The following is a 21,477-nucleotide window of genomic DNA, read 5'->3' on the forward strand; positions in this document are numbered from 1 at the left end:
GAGAAGACGGATGTGAAGTATTCATTCAACACTCTAGCGGTGTCATCTGGCTCCACCCCATAATGGTGGGGAATTCGCCAATGAGCAATTTCGAGATACGTGTGAAAATTTAAACATCATAGTTACGCACACTAGCCGAGAGCCCGTTTAGTAATGGTCTTTGTGAAAGAAACCATGCGGTAATAGGTGACATGTTACATAAAATATTAGCTGATCAACCAGGTTGTAAACTGTAAATAGCGCTAGCCTGGGTGGTGCACGTAGAGAACTCTCTGTAAATGGTTTTTTTTTTTTTGGGGGGGGGGGGGGGGGGGGGCTACAGTCCATATCAGTTGATGTATGTGAGAAATCCCAAGTTACCTTCTGTATTGTCAGATGCTCCCCCTGCTCTAGAAGGGACTAGCATTAGCTCCACATTTTCTGCTCATCAGAACGCTTTGCATGTGGGCAGAAAAGCTTTCATTACAGCTGAGGTTTCGGAAAAGATTCGGCAGGCCCTACGGCACCGCATAAGACCATCAGGAATATAGTTTAGACAAGGAGACATGGTATATTATAAAAGGGAAGGTCAGAAAGAGTGGAAAGGACCTGGCAAGGTTATAGGGAGTGATGGGAAAGTAGTAATTGTGCAACACAGTAATCAAACTGTTAGGGTACATTCTTCACGGTTAATTGGTACTGACTATACCTTTACAGATTCTGAACAGGACGTAGAACACAAGGAAGCATCATGCACTTCACTTACACATACACCGGGTATGTATGAGGAGCAGACGATGGCAGATACAGGGTTGACTGACTATGAACAAAGTAATACTGAGGTACAGGACAATGCTATTCGTTCAAAAGTGCAATTACTCAAAAGTAGGAACAAAAGTAACATACATGCCAGAAGGGACCAGTATGTGGAGGGATGCCACCATCATCAGGAGAGCAGGAAAGGTCACTGGTAAATACAAACATTGGCTAAATGTGCAGGATGAAGGACAGGAGACAAGACCTATCGATTGGCAAACCGAGGTAAAGATGTGGAAACCCAGAAAGCGCAGTATGAGTTCTGACAGTGGACCAGAATGTGGTCGTGACCCTAGAAAAAAATCACAGACTGGCGAACGGAGTTCTGTTCGCATGGGAGATGATCATATAGTAGCAATCCAGAAAGGGAGAGGAATGTGAGTAGAGGCCGCAGCTTAACAAGGAGGACTAGAGAGCAAGCTAGCAATCTCAAAAGAAGTAGAAGTCCTTATGACAGAGATTCTAGTAGCTGCTAATAAATTGGAAAGTAAGCTGATAAAGCAAGCCAAACGGAAAGAGTTAGAAAATTGGAAGGAATTTGGGGTAGATTCTGAAATACCTGACAGAGGACAGCCAGCTTTATCTCACAGATGGATCTGTACAGAAAAGGTACTCCCAGACAGCACATATAAGGCCAAAGTGAGATTAGTAGCCTGAGGCTTTGAAGAGAGACTAGGAGACCAGGATTTCAGAGTGGATTCACCTACTGCAGGAAAAGTGAGTTTGAAGATTTTTTTTAAGCTATTTTGGCATCCTATTCCTGGGAGTGCAAATCGACTGACATAAAGGCTGTGTTTTTACAGGGATAGAAGTTTCAAACCCAAAGAAGCGGGGGATGTAGAAGGAAAGCTATGGAAATTGAATAAGTGTGTTTATGGGTTGAATGATGCATCAAGAGTATGGTATTTTTCTGTGAGGTCTGTCTTGTTGAAAACAGGTTGCATTGAGTTAAAGGCAGACCTCGTGATGTTCTACTGGTACCATAAGGAGAGACCTAGCTGGGATCTTTATCATGCATGTTGATGATTTCATGTGGGGAGGATCTGTAGAATTTTAACAATGGGTAATCGAGAAGATAAAGAAGGAATTCCAGGTCGGAAGTCGGGCTTCTGGGGCCTTTAAATACATAGGGTTAGACATCAAGCAGAGCAAGTTAGGAGTGACATTGAGTTAACAAGCTTACCTAGAAAATGCTAATTATATCCAAATAACTCGTGGTAGATCCTCACAAAAAGAGGATCCTGCTACCATGGAAGAAATGGAACAGTTGAGAAGTTTGATTGGGCAGTTGAACTGGTTGTGCACTCAGACTAGGCCTGACGCTAGTTACGATGTGTTGGAGCTGAGTACCATGATGAAACATGCTACAGTTGAGCAAATTCTGAGAGCAAATAAAACACTTTTTAAAAAAAATTAAATTCTGAGAGGTGTGCTCGTTTCCAGCCTTGGGTGATCCTGAAGATGTGAGATTGATCATTTTTAGTGATGCTTCACATGCCAATCTTCCAGATGGGTACTCTAGCACAGCAGGGTTCATCATATTCTTGGTGGGAAAAAACGATAAACGTTGCCCACTGGCTTAGGAGGCCAAGAAAATAAAAAGGGTAATGAAAAGCACCTTAGCTGCTGAAATATTAGCCTTAGTAGAAGCATTAGATATGGGGGTTTACTTATCCAATATATTGATAGAAATATTATATAAGGGGCAATGTGGGAAAAGTTTGCCCATAGAATGTTATGTTGATAACCGGTCTCTTTGGAACAATGATCATTCCACGAAAAGTGTCACGGAAAAAAGGCTACAAATAGACCTAGCCAGCATAATGGAGATGTTAGAGAGAAAAGAGATCTCTAAGAGAAAAAAAGGTTGACACAGGCCACCAGCTATCAGACTGTTTTACAAAAAGAGTGCCTGCTCTAAGAAATTATTAAATGTGTTGGAAGAGGGGTGTCTTATTTCCTTCTGTTTGTTTTTTAACTAAAAAAGAAAAGGGGAATCTGTTAATATGGCAATCATCTTGTTAAAACCAATTGCTAGTTAAACAGGTAATGGGCATTAATTATCCCATCTAAATAGAATAAAAAGGTACAGCTGGAACACTGTGTTGAAGCTACTAGGAAGTTAGTAGCACTGAGGAGTTGTCTTAGAAATAAACCAGCTTTAACTAAGAGACCAGCCTGGATTAATTCTTCCACCACAACCTCTTAGTGATTAACAACTTGGTCAATGCCAGACTCTCCCTCCACATGATTTTGCCAGCATCAAAGCAAAATAGGGATCAGGGAAGGTAGAAAGCAGTGTTCTTCAAGGATCTATGCCAGGACTTATATGAGTGATTGAAACTTAGGAATAAGTAGCTCGATATCAAAATTTGAAGGTGATACCAATCTGAACTAACAGATTAGGTGTAAAGCTAACAGTGAGGAAGAATGCAACATAAACGAAAACTTGCAGACTAAGCAGTTCAATGGCAAATGTACTTTCGTATGGCAAATGGAAAAACAAACATCTATGCCATATGTATATAAAAAAAAAGAAACAATAGGATAGAAGAGCAAAGGGATCTAGGAATACAGGTGATAAAATCTTAAAAGAAGCATCAAATGCTAAGGGCATTGGGATTTATTTCTAGGGTTATAGAATTCAAAAGTAATAAAGTTATATTCAACTTGCATTGGATTCTGGTCAGGCCATACTAAGTACTGTGCATAGTTCTGGCCTCAGTACTATAAAAAGGACATAAAAGCACCAGAGAAAACACAAAGATTTACAAGGATGCTACCAGAACTGGGAGATTACAGCTATTGGGAAAGGCTAAAACAAGTTGGGGCTTGTTTCTTTGGAAAATGAAAAACTTAGAGGCCTGTCAGAGATCTTAAAAATTATGAATGGGTTGGACATGGCAGAGTAGGGAGTGAATATTTCCATTTTTAAAGATCTAAAACTCAGTGGCATAAGTGCAGGATAGTTACTAATAAATCTAATAGGAAAATAGGGAGAAATCTTAATTTCTTTACGTGTAATGTAATACTACAGGAAGTATGATGCTTAGATGTATTCAAAAGGAAACTAGTTAAGAACATGAAAGAAAGGGAATAAACAATCCACTGAAATGCTGAGATGAAGTGTGAGGAAATTCATGTAGAGTACAAACACCAGCATAGATTGAATGGCTTGTTTCAATGTAATTCCTACCCAGCCCACCAATAAATCTTAGAAAAAATATCTTGAATCATGATCATATTACTCATGGTTGATATTCTAGGCTATAATTCTTTTGTGGGCTTTGTGAATTACTGCTTTAGTAGAATTATAGGAGAAAAACAAAATACTACAAGATTCCTTCAAGTGAAATAATCAAGCAGTTAAAAATTTCAATATCACGTGCTGGGAACCAAACAATTTGACAGGAAAGTTAATCATAGATTGGTGCCTTCTTGTGATCTCTGAGCAATTCTTTGAAATCCTGAAATCTCAATGCCAAATCAAAAAACTTGCCTTTTCCTGCAAAGATCTGCCCTGAAGTTGGATTTGCGTGCCAAACATAAAAATAAGCCAAGATTTCTACATGCCCCAAGGACACAAGTCATTTAAATCACATTTGTTACGAACAATATAATTTCCAGATATTTTGCTATACCACTGCTAAGAGAGTAATCTATGAATGCAACACCCAGCTGCACCAACAAAATTATACATACAGATCTCATTTTTTCATATTCTGCACAGTGGACAGAACTGGGTAGATTTAAAAAAGGAAAATGAAAGTAGTGGGAGGTAACCATAAAAGTAAAAAGTGAAATTCTATCAGCTTATTTTAGTTTTCTATGTAAAACTACTTCACTTACAAAAACATTTTATTCAGGTTTTAGGACAGAACCCACCTGTTCTGTTCTTCTAGCTTAGCAAGAAGCTCCAAGTCATCAGGACTGAGAGTGGTTGGTGATCCAGGTGAAAGTGCTGGTGTGGAGAGTGTCGTCGATGAAGATGTAGTATGCAGTGAAGCAGATGGGCTTGCCACCTGACTAGCCATTTGACTGACAGTGTGAGACACTGTGCTCTTCACCCATGAGAGAGTAGAACTCAACTTCTCTGCAACCTTGTCTGTCGCCACCTGACAAAGAACGTTTAAAATTACATTATACAATATACCATCAGCTTAATTAGTAATAGAACTTTTGAAGTACTGCTTTGCTTTGAACTTGCAAAAAGTCAGTTATGTTGGGAATTATATTGGCTTTATAAATGAACCTTCCTGACTTTGCATTAAGCCTCTATTGTCCTACACTTCAAAGTAATTCTTTTGTTGACGTGAAAAATTTTACATCTGCACACATGCTTCCCATCAACTATTTCCAATCTAATGCCCACATTTATAATAGAATCTTCCTTTGTAAAAAATATGAATATGAGCTGGAATTTGCTGGAATGGAACAAGTGGCAGCACACATCATTAATTAGATATTTGTGCTTACAGTCCATCTCATGCTATCATATGCACAACCCCCAATGATTGTGATCTCAACTCTACTTTCCTATCTACTCCCAATAACCTTTGACTCCCTTGTCATCAACAATCTAACTCAGTCTTAAAAATATTGAATGACCTGCCTCCACTGCTCTCTCGAGGAGCATTCCCGACTAATAACATTCAGAAAAAATTCTCATCTTCATTTTAAATTGAAGACCCTTCACTTTTAAACTATGCCCCCTAATTCGAGTCTCACCCACTAGGGGAAACATCCTTTCAGCATTCACCCTGTCAAGTCCCCTCAGGATCTTACATGCTTCAATAAGATCACCTCTCATTCTTCTAAACTCTGATGGATACAGGCCCATCCTGTCAACCCTTCCTCACAAGATAACCCCTTCACCCCTGAAATCAGTCGAATAAACCTTCTCTGAACTGCTTCTAATGCAATTATATCCTTTCTTACGGAGGCCAAACCTGTACACAGTACTCCAGATGCGGCCTCACCAACTACAGCAAAACATCCCTACTTTTACATTCCATTCCCCTTGCAATAAACAAGAACGTTCCATTTGCCTTCCCAATCACATAATCCTGGACCAGACCTCCAGGTTTTTGGTAGAATCCAGTAAAGTTTGAGATCCAAGGTACTTGCTAGGAGAATAAAGTCACAAGATTCCATAGTTTTTCGTACAAATAAAATAAACTTTACTATACTATACAAGATCAGGAAAATAAAACTTACAATATCTACCTTATACTCTAAAATTCAGAATCAACATGAGGTAAATGTGGCTTAATAGGAAAACTGTGGTCTACACACCACACTGCACAATAAATGGCAGATGCAACCAAGACAGATCCCAGAGATTTCTCAGCAACCCTCCTAGATGTCAGTATCCACTTTGAGTTAAACAATCTCATTAAAACTCTCAAATCCAAACTTTTCACTTTTGAAGATCAAGTCTCTGAATTCCCTCAAAGCCGCTCCAACTCGGACGCCTCAACACTGCTCAGCTTCCAGGCTTTCAATCTCGTCTCTCGAGACTACGGTCCCCTGGATTCCCGTGTCTGCACTCCAGCACCAACTAGGGTACAACTTCAGCTCTTCAGCCATGCCGAGCAGAACACCAATGCTCTAAAAGGGTTACCTTCACTCCAACAGCCTGCAGCACAGAGTCACCAGCTTTCCGCTGCTTTGTCAGCTCTCCAGGGCTCTTCCTGAGCCCTCAACTACTTGGAGTGCCATCTGCAGCACCGTCCCTGCTCGCAGCCTGTCTATTTGCTCCTCCCCCCAGTGGTTCTCCTCTGCCCTGCCGTCATGATTCCTACTGTTGGTCTCCTTCTCCCATTGGCTCCTTCCCCAGTTCTTCCCCCCACCCCCACTCTGGGACCTCTCTTTTTTGGGACTTTTCCCTTATGGTGCCTACTCATGGGTCCTGTGACTGGGCTTTCATGACATTTTTTCCCCCACGCAGGCACCCTGGGTACTTGTCCCCAGCCTGAAGATCTTTAAAACACTGGAATGCGCATGTATGAAAGCTCCCAGGGCACAGGGCATGCTGGGACTAGTAGATCCTGCCCGCCGCTCAGGAAACAGGTAATTCAGGTTTAATAACCTGCATATAGCAGGACACCTAGATCCCTCTGTACTGCAGAGTTCTGCAATCCCTCCATTTAAATAACACACTGCTTCTCTATTTTTCCTGCTAAAGTGGACAAGTTTATATTTTCCCACATTATACTCCATCTGCCAAATTTTGACTATTCACTTACTTTAACCTACCTACATTCCTTTGCAGACTCCTTATTTCCCCTTCAGTACTTAATTTCCTATCTATCTTTGGGTCATCAGCAAATTTAGCTACAATACATTTGGTCCCTTCATCCAAGTCATTTATATAGATTGTAAATAGTTGAGGCTCCAGCACTGATCCCTGTGGCACTCCACTGGTTACAGCTTGCCAACCCATTTATCCTGACTGCCTGTCAGCTAACCAATCTTCTATCCATGTGAATGTTACCCCAACACTATGAGCTCTTATTTTGTAATGTAACCTTTGATGTGGCACCTAATCAAATGCCTTTTGGAAATTCAAGTACACCACATCTACAGGCTCCCCTTTATCCACCTTGCCTGCTACTTCCTCAAAAAAACTAATAAATTAGTCAAACACTATTTCCCTTTTACAAAACCATGTTGACTCTGCCTGATCACATAGATTTTCTAAATGCTATAACTTCCTTAATAATAGATTCTAGCATTTTCCCTTTGACAGGCGTAAAGCTAACTGGCCTGTAGATTCCTGACACACCAGTCACACCCACAGTCCTGCTGACAATCAGCGACAAAACCCTACCCACTATTGTGTGTGTGTGTGATGGAGACACACAGCCTGGAATCTGAGTGCCAACTGTTGGGGGAATCAGTGAGGATTGGGGGGAACATGTGCACTGGTCCCATGAGGCAGGGTTGATGTTCAGCCCAGTGTGAGGAGGACAGGGTAAGGCCAAAGGGGTCTGCACCTGCAAAGGACGATGATGCAGAGCATCGCAGTTAACTGTGACATCTGGGTTTCATCAACCAGCAGAGGATGCTCCTCTGGTTGGGCTGAACACAATTGAGCAGATGCTGGCAAACCTCTCCCAGGAAGCTGTGCAGGCCACAATTGTCCTGCAGCTGACATTCGTGTCCACCCATGCCACACTACTCCATTGTCCACTGTAATGACGAACCTGGTCCCTGAGGGGCATGCTGTCCCCAAGCTCTAACAGACGCACAATCTCTGCAGGGCCCAGCTGCCGAGGATCATCTTCCAATGATGTAGCTAGTAACCACACAATCACAAGGAGACAGCTACCAGTAGTTTGATCACATTTGCTCCAAATGTCCCCTCAGAGCAGAATCAGCTCTTATGACCTTCTGGATGACAGACCCTTCCCTCTTGGTGAAATTAGTTCAGTTTCCAGGCTTCGAGACACAGGCCTAATACTTTTGTACTTCCTTTCAGGTAATCATGATCATCAAGAGCAGAATGCCCCATTGGTAGAACGTTACAATGCTTTCATATTCCTAACACAAAGTAACAGGTGGGTTCCTGAAAGTAGTTACATTCAGACACCAAAAAGACTCCACATGACAAAACTAGCAATGAATGGCTAGCAGAACTGAGAGAATTAGAGAAAAAAAAACACCTCTTAGAACAATTTCCAGACTGCTGGGATGAGGCTCCACAGCTCAAATAGCAATAAACCAAGTCACCTATGCCGTTATTTTTCAGTCTAAACAGCTGTAGTGCAAAGAAACACATAAATTCAGCAGATTACAGATTGCTAGTGGCAGTTAATTAGGACAATCTAATAAGAAAAGAGCTTGTATTCATATAGTGCCTTTCAGCACCACAGGAAATCTCCAAATGCTTTACGATCAATTAAGTATTTTTTGTAGTGCAGTCACTAATGTAGGAAACATGGCAGTCAGATTGTGTGCAAGGTCCCACAAACACAAAAGTAATAATTACCAGATAATCTGTTTTAATGATGTTGATTGAGGTATCAATGTTGGTCAGAACACTCTGAAAAACTCCCCCATCGTTCTTCGGAGATAGTGCTATGAGATCTTTTATGTCACCTGTGAGGGCACTCCCTCAGTGCTGCATTTAAGTGCCAGCCTAGGTTAAGTGCTCAAGTCTCTGGAGAGGCACTTGAACTCCCTGCCTTTTGACTCAGATGCGAGAGTGCTGCCACTGAACCACAGCTATTGGCCTTGAGCTCCTTAACAAGGTAAGGGCAAAAAACAGTAACCAGTTGACACTGATGGAAAGTGCTCCGTCTATGAACGTCTATTGAGAACAGGATCAAACTCAGTTCGGATTCCCTCCAGATCAAATAACCAGCTTCTTTATTTTATTTACTCATGGGATGCAAATGTCGTTAGCGGATAGGGTGCTGGTCAAGTGGGCTGCTTTGTCCTGGATGCTGTTGAGCTTCTGGAGTATTGTTGGAGCTGCACTCATTTGGGCAAGTGGAGAGTGTTTCATCACACTGCTGACTTTTGCCTTGAGGATGGGAACAGTCTTTGGCCATTTAGGAGGTGAGTTACTTGGCACAGAATTTCCAATCTCTGACCTGCACTTGTAGCTACAGTATTTATATAGCTGGTGCAGTTCAGTTTCTAATCAATGGCAAGCCCCAGAATGTTAATCATGGGGGATTCAGCGATGGCAATGCCATTGAATGTCATGGGGAGATGGTCAGATTCTCTCTTGTTGCAGATGGTTATTGCCTGGCACTTGCAGGCATGCATATTACTTACCACTTATCAGCTAAAGCCTGAAACTTGTCCAGGTCGTGTTGCACGTGAACATGGACTGCTTCAGCAACTGAGGAGTTGCAAATGGTACTGAATACTGTGCAATCAACAACAAGCATCCCCACTTCTGACCACTTATGATGGATAGAAGGTCAGTGATAAAACAGCTGAAGACATGGGCATAGAACACAACCTTCAGCAACTCTGCAGCAATGCCTTGGGGCTGAGATTATTGGCCTGCAACAACCACAACCATCCTCCTTTGTGCTAGGTATGACACAAACCAGTGGAGTGTTTCCAATCCCCCACTGCCCAACCCCTCCACAATTTCCACTGACTTCAATTTTGCTAGGGCTCCTTGATGAGCCAGTCAAATGCTGGCGTGATGTCAAGGGTGGTCACTCTCAGCTCACCTCCGATATGCAGGCGCTAGGCTTATGTATGAAGAGTTCCATTTCAGCAAAGTAGCAAACGTCAGCCAATGCCAATAGATTGACAGCCTAGCATGTGGGCGCAACTTCAAGAGAAAAAGAAAGAATTGAAAATGAGGTTGGAAAGAACACAAAGCGAGGGATACTATCCACAGAGAGACAATTAGATGTAACTCACAACAGTGAGCGAAAATAAAAAGGTCTTCTGAAAAATAAAGAGTTAATAGTTGAATGGCTCTCTAGTAAAGCAGCAAGCCTTCACTTGGCACTTAAAAATAGATCAAAATTAGAAGCTTGTATCTTGGAAAGCTAACAATAATCCCAAAAAGAAACAAAGATGCCAATGCAAATGCCAAATGTCCAAAACATCTGCCAGTTACATACGAACTGGGAGGAGTAAGCCACTCAGCCCCTTGAGCTTGTTCCATCCTTCAATAAGATCATGGCTGATCTGATTTTAACTTCAACTCCACATTCCTGCTTACCGCCAATAATCTTTCACCCCCATGCTTATCAAAAATCTATCTACCTCTACCTTAAAAATATTCAAGGACTTTGCCTCAAACGCCTTTTGAGGAAAAGAATTCCAGAGCCCCACAACCCTCAGTAATAAACTTTCCTAATCTGTCCTAAATAGGTGAACCCTTATTTTGATACAGTGGCCCTGAAATCTAGATCATCCACAAGAGGAAACATGCTTTCCGCATCAAGATCCCTCAGGATCTTATACATTTCAATCAAGTCACCTCTTAAATCTTCTAAACTCCAGCGGATACAAGCCTAGCCTGTCCAGCCTTTCTTCATAAGACAACCTGTCCATTCCTGGTATCAAGCTAGTAGACCTTCTCTGAACTGCTTCCAATGCATTTACATCTTTCCTTAAATAAGGAGACCAATACTGTACACAGTACTCCAGGTGTAATCTCACCAGTGCCCTGTACAACTGAAGCATAACCTCCCTACTCTTGTATTCAATTCCCCTTGCAACAAACAATAACATTCTATTAGCTTTGCTAATTACTTGCTGCATCGGCAAACTAACCTTTTGCGATTCATACATTAGGACACCTAGGTCCCTCTGCATCTCATCTCTGCAATCCATAATGTGCCTCTGTAATATTCGTCCTGCCAAAATGGACAATTTCACATTTTCCCCACATTATATTCCATTTGCCAGATCTTTGCCCACTTAGCTAATCTATTTATATCCTTTTGTAGCTCTTTATGTCCTCTTCACAACTTACTTTCCTACCTATCTTTGTGTCATCAGCAAATTTAGCAACCATTCCTTCGATCGCTTTAGAAGAGTTACTGTGCTTAACACGGGGAGACAGAAACACATTCAACACTTTGGTCCCTTCATCCAAATCATTTATGTAAATTGTAAAAGGTTGAGGCCCCAGCACTGTTCCTGTGCAAACCACTTGTCACATCCTTCCAACCAAAAAAAGACCCTTATATGCCTATTCTGTTTCCTGTTAGCTAGCCAACCTTATATCCATGCCAATATGTTACCCTCTACATGAGCTTTTATCTTCCGCAATAACCTATGAGGCACATCATCAAATGCCTTCTGAAAATCTAAGTACAGTACATCCACTGCTTCCCCTTTATCCACAGCACCTGTTACTTCAAAGAACTCCAATAAATTGGTTAAACATGATTTCCCTTTCACAAAAATATGTTGACTCTGCCTGATTAGCTTGAATTTATCGAAGTGCCCTGTTATAATATATTTAAGAATAGCTTCTAACCTTTTCCCTATGACAGATGTTAAGCTAACTGGCCTATAGTTTCCTGCTTTCTATCTCCCTCCCTTTTTGAGGTTACATTAGCTTTTTCCAATCTAATGGAACCTTCACCGAATCTAATGACATTTGGAAAATTAAAACCAACACATCAAGCAATCTCACTAGCCACTTCTTTTAAAGCCCTAGGATGAAATCCATCAGGACCCGAGGACTTAGCAAATTGTTGGAACTGCATGTTGACAAGTACCACTTCCCTGGTGATTGTAATTTTCTTGAATTCCTCCCTCCCTTCCAATTCCTGATTTACAGATATTTCTGTTACTTGTATTCTTTATGGTGAAGACCAATGAAAAATACCTATTAAATTCATCTGTCATCCCCTTATTTTCCATTAACTCCCCAAGCTCACTTTCCATAAGACCAACACTGACTTTGTTAACTCTTTTTTTTTAAATATCTATAGAAATTCTTACTATCTGTCTTTATATTTCTAGATAGTTTTCTCTTCCACACTAATTTTTCCCTCCTCATTAATCTTTTTAGAACTTTTTTGCTGTTTTTTTATATTCTGTCCAATCTTCTGACCTGCCACCCACCTTTGCAGAATTATATACTTTTCCTTTATGTTTGATACTATCTTTAACTTTTTTAGTTAACTACGGATGATGGGTTCTCCCCTTGGAATTTTTCTTTCTTGTCGGAATGTATCTATTGTGTATCCTTTAAAGGTCCCCTTAAATGTCTGCCACTGCATCTCTATTGACCAATCCCTTAACCTAATTTGCCAATTCACTTCAACAAGCTCTGCTTTCATGCCCTCATAATTACGCTTAAAGTTTAAAATACTAGACTTAGATCCACTCTTCTCTCCCTCAAACTGAATGCAAAATTCAATCATATTATGATCACTGCTACCTAAGGGCGCCTTCACTATAAGGTCATTAATTAATCCTACCTTGTTGCACAATACCAGGTCTAGTATATCCTGCTCCATGGTTAGCTTCAGAATGTGATCGAAGAAATTACCCAAAAACGTCCTAGGTCATCCACACTACCTTTGTCCATCTGATTGTTCCAGTTTATATGTAGATTAAAATCCCCATGATAATCGCCGTACCTTTCTGACAAGCTCCCACTGCTTCTTCTCTGATACCCCATCCTACCTTGTGATTACTGTTGGTGGACCTGTGCACCACTCCCACAAGTGATTTCTTGCCTTTATCATTCCTCATCTCTACCCAAGCTGCTTCTATATCCTGGTTTCCTGAACTTGAGTGTCATGAAGATATTAATGTATATAATATTTTGGAAAATATCTTTCTTTTAAAACAGAGGTTTAGTCTGTGGGTATGTCTTAATTGGATTAAATCCAGCTAGTCTGGGTGCTTTGATACGTACTAGTTTTGAAATGTAAGAGAGATAGCGTGCATTTGCACTTTTTGAATAGAAGTGGGGTGAAAATTGACACCTTTCTAGCAGCTACCAAGCAATATGTTTATATTACTAATAAAATTGGTATTGTGAAAGGTGTTTCATTGTTAAAAGGTAAAGTTCAAAGAGGTTGTTGATACAATGAGAATTAACATTCAATGGGGTTAGTAGGTATAACTTCAGTAGTTTTCGGGTGTGCAGGCAGAGGCAACGCACGATCAAAAGGCAACTGTAAGCCTCCAACTGGCTCCACAGTGAAAAGAACCTCATTCTGAATTTGTAAGGTGAAAACGCTTTGCCTGATGTTTGGTTACGTCTATGGGTTATTGTTGCCTTAATGGAGATTAGTTTGGGAATTTGTTAAAAATTATGATAGTTGTAATTTGCAGCCATGTGCACATATATTTTAACCTGTGTAAATTAATAAAATGTTTAATTTAATTTAATGTAAAAACTCAAGAACTAGTGGTCTGATTCCTGAGTTTAGAGTCACATCTCAAACATAACACTTAAAATTATTGGTTATGACAGTTATTTAAAGTTCCCCTCTGGGATATTTTTAAATAACTCCACTTTACCAACTGCATCGGTCATAACATTGGGTCATCCCTCTCTATTGTGCTAATATTGTCTTTAATTAACAAAGCCACCCCCCTACCTTTTCCTGACTTCCTGTCCTTCCCAAAAGTCACAAACTCTTCAATAATCAGGTCTCAATCTATGCCATCCTGCACCCATGTCTTTCTAATGGTTATTAGATCATATTTATTTACATCTATTTGGTCCATCAGTTCATCTGTTTTGTTTCAAATGCTACCTGCATTCAAAAACAGAGCCTTAAGTTTTGTCCTTTTATTTTTGTAACCTCTAGCCTTATCTGTTGGTTTGTTCTCAGACTTGTATTCTCTGTCCCTTCCTGTCACCATCTATTTATCATTTCCCATATTAATTACTTTCCTTTCTTCCCTTGTCTCTATTCTTTGATATACCACATCTTTCCACATTTGATCCCTTGCCCCCACTATTTAGTTTAAAAATCTCTCTACTTCCCTAGTTATGCGATTTGCAAGAACATTCATGCCAGCATGGTTTAGGTGTAGACCGTCTCAACAGTACAGCCCCCATTTTCCCCAGTACTGGTAGTGTCCCACAAACTGGAACCCACTTCTCCCACACCAGTCTTTGAGCCACGCATTTATTTCTCTAATCTTATTTGCTCTATGTCAATTTGCACATGGCTCAGGTAATAATCCAGAGATTATTACCTTTGAGGTTCTGTTTCTTAACTTGGTGCCCAACTCCTCATACTGACTATGCAGAACCTCTTTCCTTGCCCTGCCTATGCCATTGGTACCCACGTGGATCACGATAACTGGGTCCTCCCCCTCACACTGCAAGATCCTCTCCAGCCCTTGTTTAAAGGAAGCTGACCTGAAATTTATTAAAAAGGATCATAAATTCACCTTTGTACTGGGAGGAAGCCAGCCTTTTCCAAGAAATCACTTGACCAGCAATGGTACTTGAGGGGTAAGAGCTGTTTGCTTGTTTGCACTGCAATTATTTTATGGGAAAGAAAACCGGTCTGAAGGCAAAGGCTAGTGATTTACTGGGAATCACACGACATTGATGAGCTTAAAGTTTTGGACTTGGTTTTTTTGAGATCAGTTGGAACTAAACTGAGAAAGTGAAAAGCTGCCCAACTCTCTCTCACTTTGCCTTGCCTGAAACTGTGTGATTGTCAATATCCAGTTAAGAATTGTATCAGTGGAACTTCTGTATTTGGAAACCTGAGAGGCTGAGACGAGAAGGATTGATCCAGACCTAGTTTCCTCCACATTGAAGCTCCATCAATGAGAACCTCCAGGCCTCTACTAGGACTAAATCTGTCTTCACATGAGGGAACTCCAGATCGGCAGCACTGAAACCTTGCAAACCTTATTCTTTTCATTGATAAAGTTTATTCTTCAAAGTCCATCTCAGCAGGGAACCTGTTTGTCCTTTGTTTGTGCTTGTGTGTGAATGCACACCACGGAATTGTAAAAGAGATAGTTATACTTCCAAATTACAATTGTGTTAACCAGTTCTCACAGCTTTTTTTAAAAGAAGAAATTTGTTTCTCAATAAATCAATCATTAAGTGTATTGAAAGAAGCCTGGTTAAAGTCTCTTTTATTCTGGGTCTAACAGTAGCGACAGTAAAAAAAAATGACCATTTTGATGAGTAAATTAAACTTTTAAAGTAATGGTGCAACCTGCGGAGTTGTGGGACTAGATAAACTGCGCCCTCCTCCCATACTGGTTGTAACACCCTGAGCAGATATCCCGAACCCTGGCACCCAGGCCGGCAACACAGTCTTCTGGGCCCTCACTCTTTGCTGCAGAGAACAGTGTCAATCCCCCTCACTATGCTGTCCCCAACTAACACTACATTCCTGTTTGCTCCCCCTGCTTGAATGGCTTCCTGTACCATGGGCTGCTCATCTACCTTGCAGACCTCGTTTTCGTCCACAAAGGTTGTGAGCACCTCAAACTTGTTTGACAATTACAAAGTCTGATGCTCCTCCACTACTGTCTGCTAGATCCCTTTACCTGCCTCACTCGCAGTCATATCATCCTATCCCTCACTGCTGACCAAAATAGATGACCCTATTGTACAAGGTGTGACCGTCTTTGGGAACAAAGCGTCCAGGTATTTCTCCCCCTCCCTTATGTTGCACAGTGTCTGCAGTTCGGCTTCCAGATCAATAACATGATTCGGTATTCCTCTAGCTGCTTACAATTTTTGCAAATGTGTTTGTCCTGGATCGCCTTGGCATCCAAAAGTTCCCACATTCCACAGTTGCAACATAAGCAACAATGGCAGGACAGGTGTTATGTTATTTAGTTTTTTTTTGCAAAAATATACTTTATTCACAAAATATCTTCAACAACGTTTCAAACCATTTCAAAATCACCATCACAAAAATACAATCAGGTTCAACTTTTACAACGTGTATCACGAAATGCATCAATACAATAAATTAATATTACAATCATTTGCAGACATTCATTTTGAGCTGTACAGCCCGAGGGGATTTAAACAGTTCCCAGTCCCTCGGTGCACTATGGCAGAAAGGTCTTAGGCAGCGACCCTTCCCCATTGCGCCTTTGCGGTGGCTGCCCCAAGCTTTAGTGCGTCCCTAACATAGTGTTATGTTATTTAGTTAATGTAGTTACTTTAATTAACTTGGAATAATTCCTATGTATCGTACAATTTACTGTGCTTATTAAATGCTAGTACCACCTACAACTAAGAGTTATACCTTTCTTAAATACACAGGTATGTGCTTTAGGTATTTATTTTAATTATTTTATTTTAATTAAAATAATTAAAATAAAATACAGTATTAGTTCTTTTTATTTATAGATTTACCTTAACTTTGGTGCCCTAGGCTAGCTATTAACACACTGTTCCTTACACAAAGCACTTGCTGGCCAATCAACTTACTAGTTTCCTATGATGTCAGAGTTAGTTTTTAAATCACTCAGTTTCTTCAGCAGCTGAAATGGCGCTCCCAGGTAGGAAAGGCCGCACTCCAATCCCCAGGCGGTATTTACAGTGCTCCTGACTGCCTCTGTTCCGCTCCCAGGTAGGAGAGTTCACTGTCTTTTTAATAGAAGCCTTCCTTCTACTCACTTTATATCAACATAAAATGGATGAAAGGTTACATTACACAGAAAAGATTGGCGTCAGCTGTAGAGTCCAGGAGCACATTTGGGAAGTGTGAGGGAATATATAATTAAACATTTCCAAATTTTAATTTTAGGTTTCTTATGAATTGCAAATTACCATTTTTCTTCTGCATGTACAAATAGCTATGCTGCAATTAATTTAACATGATTAATATGTTCGAATCTGAGCTTTCAGGCAACTAACTGAAAATAAAGAGCCCAACAGAGATAAGACAACAAAAATAAAAGATAACAACAGTGAAACAAGATACAGTTTAGACAGCATCTTGGTATTATTTTTAGTTCAGAAAAAGTTGGGAGAGCTGCAAGTATTGCAGTGCGTCAGTGGCTGCACCCCAGATCATAATTTGCATTACCTGCAAATAGAATCAACAAGTCATTTGTGTCCACTGAATTTGTTTAAAATCAAGGCAATGTGCTGGAAATTTTAGGCAATATGTTAGTCTCCAACTGAAAACTAAGAAACAATTTTAATATTGCTCATGCAGATTAAGAGTCGTTTGGTAGTACAGAACTTGAGTATCGCTGAAAAAAGAGACATGTCGAAGCTTTTCATCTTGCACTCAACAGGTCATTTGCAAGAATACCAAATGTAAAGGGAACAACAATTTATACATCATGAGAAGGGAGTGCTGATTGGTTGGCAAGTGGGCTGATGGGTAGAAGCTTTGCCATGGAGAGACTGATAGTTAACTGCCAAGCTTTGTTTAAATTCAAGCCAGGCAGGTTGACTACGATTGGTCAAGGCTTTGCCCTGGGGAATGAATCAGAGACTGGTTGCTCAGTTGAAGCAGACACACAGTGTGTGTATATGTTCTGTCTGCAAAGAACGGGGCTCTGTGTATTAACATATGTTTATATGTCTAACACATAAGTGCACCACATTGAGCCCAACTGATAATCTTAAAATAGTTGTCAGCGTAACTCTTAGAACACTCAGGATTGTTAAGCAACTGTTGTCCAATCACAGAATCACACCTAATATTGAACACTGTTTTGAGTTTTGCAAGCACAGGCTGGTTGGGCATGGTGAAGGTACCTTGCCTATTGTGAACAGCCAAAGGGACATGCTGTTTGATACCATCTTTGGAACACACACCTAGATAACTAGCATCACACTGGCACCAAAATTCATACATCACATTACTCATTTGTGAGATAGGCAGGACGTCTTTTTGGCTTGACAGCAGCGTCCTGTTAGTGGCAAACATCACTGGTGTTGCTACTGCATAGTAGCAACTTGAAACAGCTAGCTTCACCTGTTACTCAAATTTTTGAGCTACTTTGACCTTGCAGAGTAATCTGAGGTAGACTGGGCATTTTTCAGGACCAAAAAGGGCAGCCTTAGGCCATTCATAAGTTTGCATGATATACAGTGAGCAATGGTCTAATCAGGGTAGCCATTATCTCGTAGGATAGCTTTGATGTGTCCTATTTCAGCATCAAGCTTGCACGATGAGCAAATGGCTTGGGTTCCATTTACAAGGCTGCCAATAAGGCCAATCTTGTAGTGCATGGAACTATAGGAATCCCAACGCATATATTGACCAGTGAAGGTAGGCTTGCGGTAGACGGTAGTAGAGAACCCCCTGGCAGATTTCTTAAATAGCACATCAAGGAAAGGGAGCTCATTTGACTGCTCATTTCAAAGGTGAATTTGAGTGCACAATGGAGCCCATTAAGGTGTGTAATGAAATTTTTACATGCAGCTGCGGATTCATATATAGCAAATGTACCATCTAGGTATCGGAAATATGCAAGGGGTAGGAGGTTAGGTGTCATTCCATCAAAGACATGTTTCTCGTGGAACCCAACAAAGACGTTTGCCAGAGCTGGGCCTAGAGGGGATCCCAAGGCAACACCATCTATTTGGGCATGTATGGTGCTCTTAAAACTGAATTCAACTGCACAAGTTACTGAGTTCACAAGTTCAACGAATACTGATTCACAAAATGACAGTGGGTCTAGATCACCATGATATTGTGCTGCAGTGCAAATGTCTACGGCTTCCTTGAGCGGTACATGTGTGAATAGGCTAGCAATGTCAAATGAGCACATCAACATGGCGTTGCTGCTGATACGCAAGTCCTGTGTGGGCTTTGCAAACTTGAAGGAATCATTCACCGTGTATGTGGAAAATATGCTCAAAACTGGTTGTAATAACTCGCCAAACCCTTTGGCCAATTCATGTTGTACAGAACCAGTCATAGATAAGATAGGGGATAAAGAGACTTAACTTTTGTGCATCGTGGGCAACCCATAAATTCTCAGACACAGGGAGCTATTGAGGACGAATCCAATCATATATATTACCCGGCAGCTCATTGAAATTTAGTGCCGGTGTGATGCTAGGTACGTAGGCCATTTGTCCCAAAGACTGACAGATCATATCAAACAGCATATCCCTTCGGCTGTTCGCAACAGGCAAGGTACTGACCTTACCCAACCAGCCCGTGCTTGCAAAACTCAGTGTCCAACATTAGATGCGATTGCACAATTGGACAACATCTACTAAACAATCCTGAGTGTTCTGAGAATTATGCTTACAACCAATTTAAGATTATCATTCAGGCTCGAAGTGTGGCGCATTTACGCATGCTATAAGTTTCATATATTAATACACTGAGCCTGTTTGCAGATAGAAAGAACATGTACACACATTGGGTCCGTTTCAACTGAACAAAATAGACAACAGCCATTCTCTGGTTCATTCCCCAGGGCGACGCCTTGACCAGAGGTTTGAATTAAAACAAACCTTGGCAGTTGTCTGTCAGTTCTTATTTCAGATTTCCAGCATCCGCAGTATTTTGCTTTTATCTTGGCAGGTAACTGTCAGTCATCAGTTAACTGGTCCATGGCAACACCTCTACCAATCAGGCCTCCCTTCTTGAAGCATTGTTGTTCCCTTTACACTTGGCATTCTTGCGAATGTCCTGGCGAGTGCAAGACGAAAAGCTACATGTTTTTTTTTCAGCATTATTATAATTGATAAATTAAAATAAAGAATGGAAAATAGGAATTAGAGAAAATGCCAGATTTCATTACTACCAGAAAAATTAAAAAGGGTACATGACCTCAGCATACATGGCTCGGTATTACTATTACTGACAACTGGCTGAGTCCTAAAGAACTGGGAAAGTGGCGGGTGATAAGGGAACCAACAAGAGGGAAAATCCTACTTGATCCCGTCCATACCAATCCAACTGTTACAGATGCATCTGTTCATGACAGTATTGATAGGAGTGACGACTGCACAGTCCTTATGGAGATAAAGTTCCATCTTCACATTGAGAATACCCTCCATCATGTTGTGTGGCACTACCACCGTGCTAAACAAAATAGATTTATAACAGTTCTAGAAACTGGGCATTCATGAGGCGCCCTGGGCCATCAGCATCAGAAAAATTGTATTCAACCACAATCTGTGACCCGGCATATTCCCCACTCCACCATTACCATCAAGCCGTAAGATCGACCCTAGTACAATGAAGAGTGAAGGACATGCCAGGAGCAGCAAAAGGTATACCTAAAAACAGTGTCAACCTGGTGAAGCTTCAACACAGGGCCACTTACATGCCAAACAGTGGAAGCAGCATGCAACAGACAGAGAGACCCAAGCGATCCCACAGCCAACAGATCAGATTCAAAATCTCCAAAGCCCTGCCACATCCAATTGCGAATGGCGGAGGCCAATTAAACAATTCACTGGGGGAGGCTGCTCCACAAATGTCCCCAATCACAATGATGGAGGAGCCCAGCATATCAATGCAAAAGACAAGGCTGAAGCATTCCAAAAGGGGGTGGATTGGGGATCCAACTCGGGCTCCTCCAGAGATCCCCAGCATCACAGTCTTTAGCCAATTCGATTCACTCCACATGGTATCAAGAAATGGCTGAAAGCACTGCAAAAGCCATGGGCCCTGACAACATTCCAGCAATAGTACTGAAGATTTGTGCTCCAGAACAAGCCGCGCCCCTTGCCAAGCTGTTCCAGTACAGCTACAACACTAGTCTACTCGGCAATGTGGAAAATTGCCCAGGTATGCCTTGTCCACAAAAAGGACAAATCCAACCCAGCCAATTAGCATCCCATCAATCTACTCTTGATCATCTGCTAAGTGACCCAAGGGAGCATCAACAGCGCTATCAAGTGGCAGTTACTCAACAATAACCTGCTCACTGATGCTCAGTTTGTGTTCCACCAGGGCCACTATGCTCCTGACCTCATTACAGCCTTGGTCCAAACATGGACAAAAGAGCTGTGAGATGAAAGTGACTGCCCTTGAAATCAAGGCAGCATTTTGACCAATTGTGCCATCATGGAGCTCTGGCAAAACTGAAGTCAATGGGAATTGAGGGGAAACTCTCAGCTGGTTGGAGTCGTATCTAGCACAAAGGAAGATGGTTGTGGTTGTTGGAGGTGAATTCCCTCACTTGGGGGATTTTGCACTTTACAGCCTTCCGGACTCAACATTAAGTACAACTTCAGATCATGAACTCTCTCCTCCATCCTCACCCCTTTTGGATCCCAGTTTTTAAATATTTATTTTTAAA

The 21,477-nt window shown here is 41.2% G+C and overlaps 1 protein-coding gene across 1 annotated transcript in view; it reads right to left on the bottom strand.

Annotated features, from left to right (window-relative positions):
• Positions 1-21,477, bottom strand: part of evi5b (ecotropic viral integration site 5b) — a 186,473-nt gene that overhangs the window by 133,548 nt on the left and 31,448 nt on the right. Inside the window, exon 2 of the mRNA XM_078561899.1 lies at positions 4,681-4,910. Coding sequence (XP_078418025.1) covers positions 4,681-4,829 — 149 coding nt within the window. The 5' untranslated portion in view covers positions 4,830-4,910. The remainder of the gene's footprint in view (positions 1-4,680; positions 4,911-21,477) is intronic.

Source organism: Cetorhinus maximus, chromosome 17 (assembly GCF_964194155.1).
Source record: "Cetorhinus maximus chromosome 17, sCetMax3.hap1.1, whole genome shotgun sequence".
NCBI lineage: Eukaryota > Metazoa > Chordata > Chondrichthyes > Lamniformes > Cetorhinidae > Cetorhinus > Cetorhinus maximus.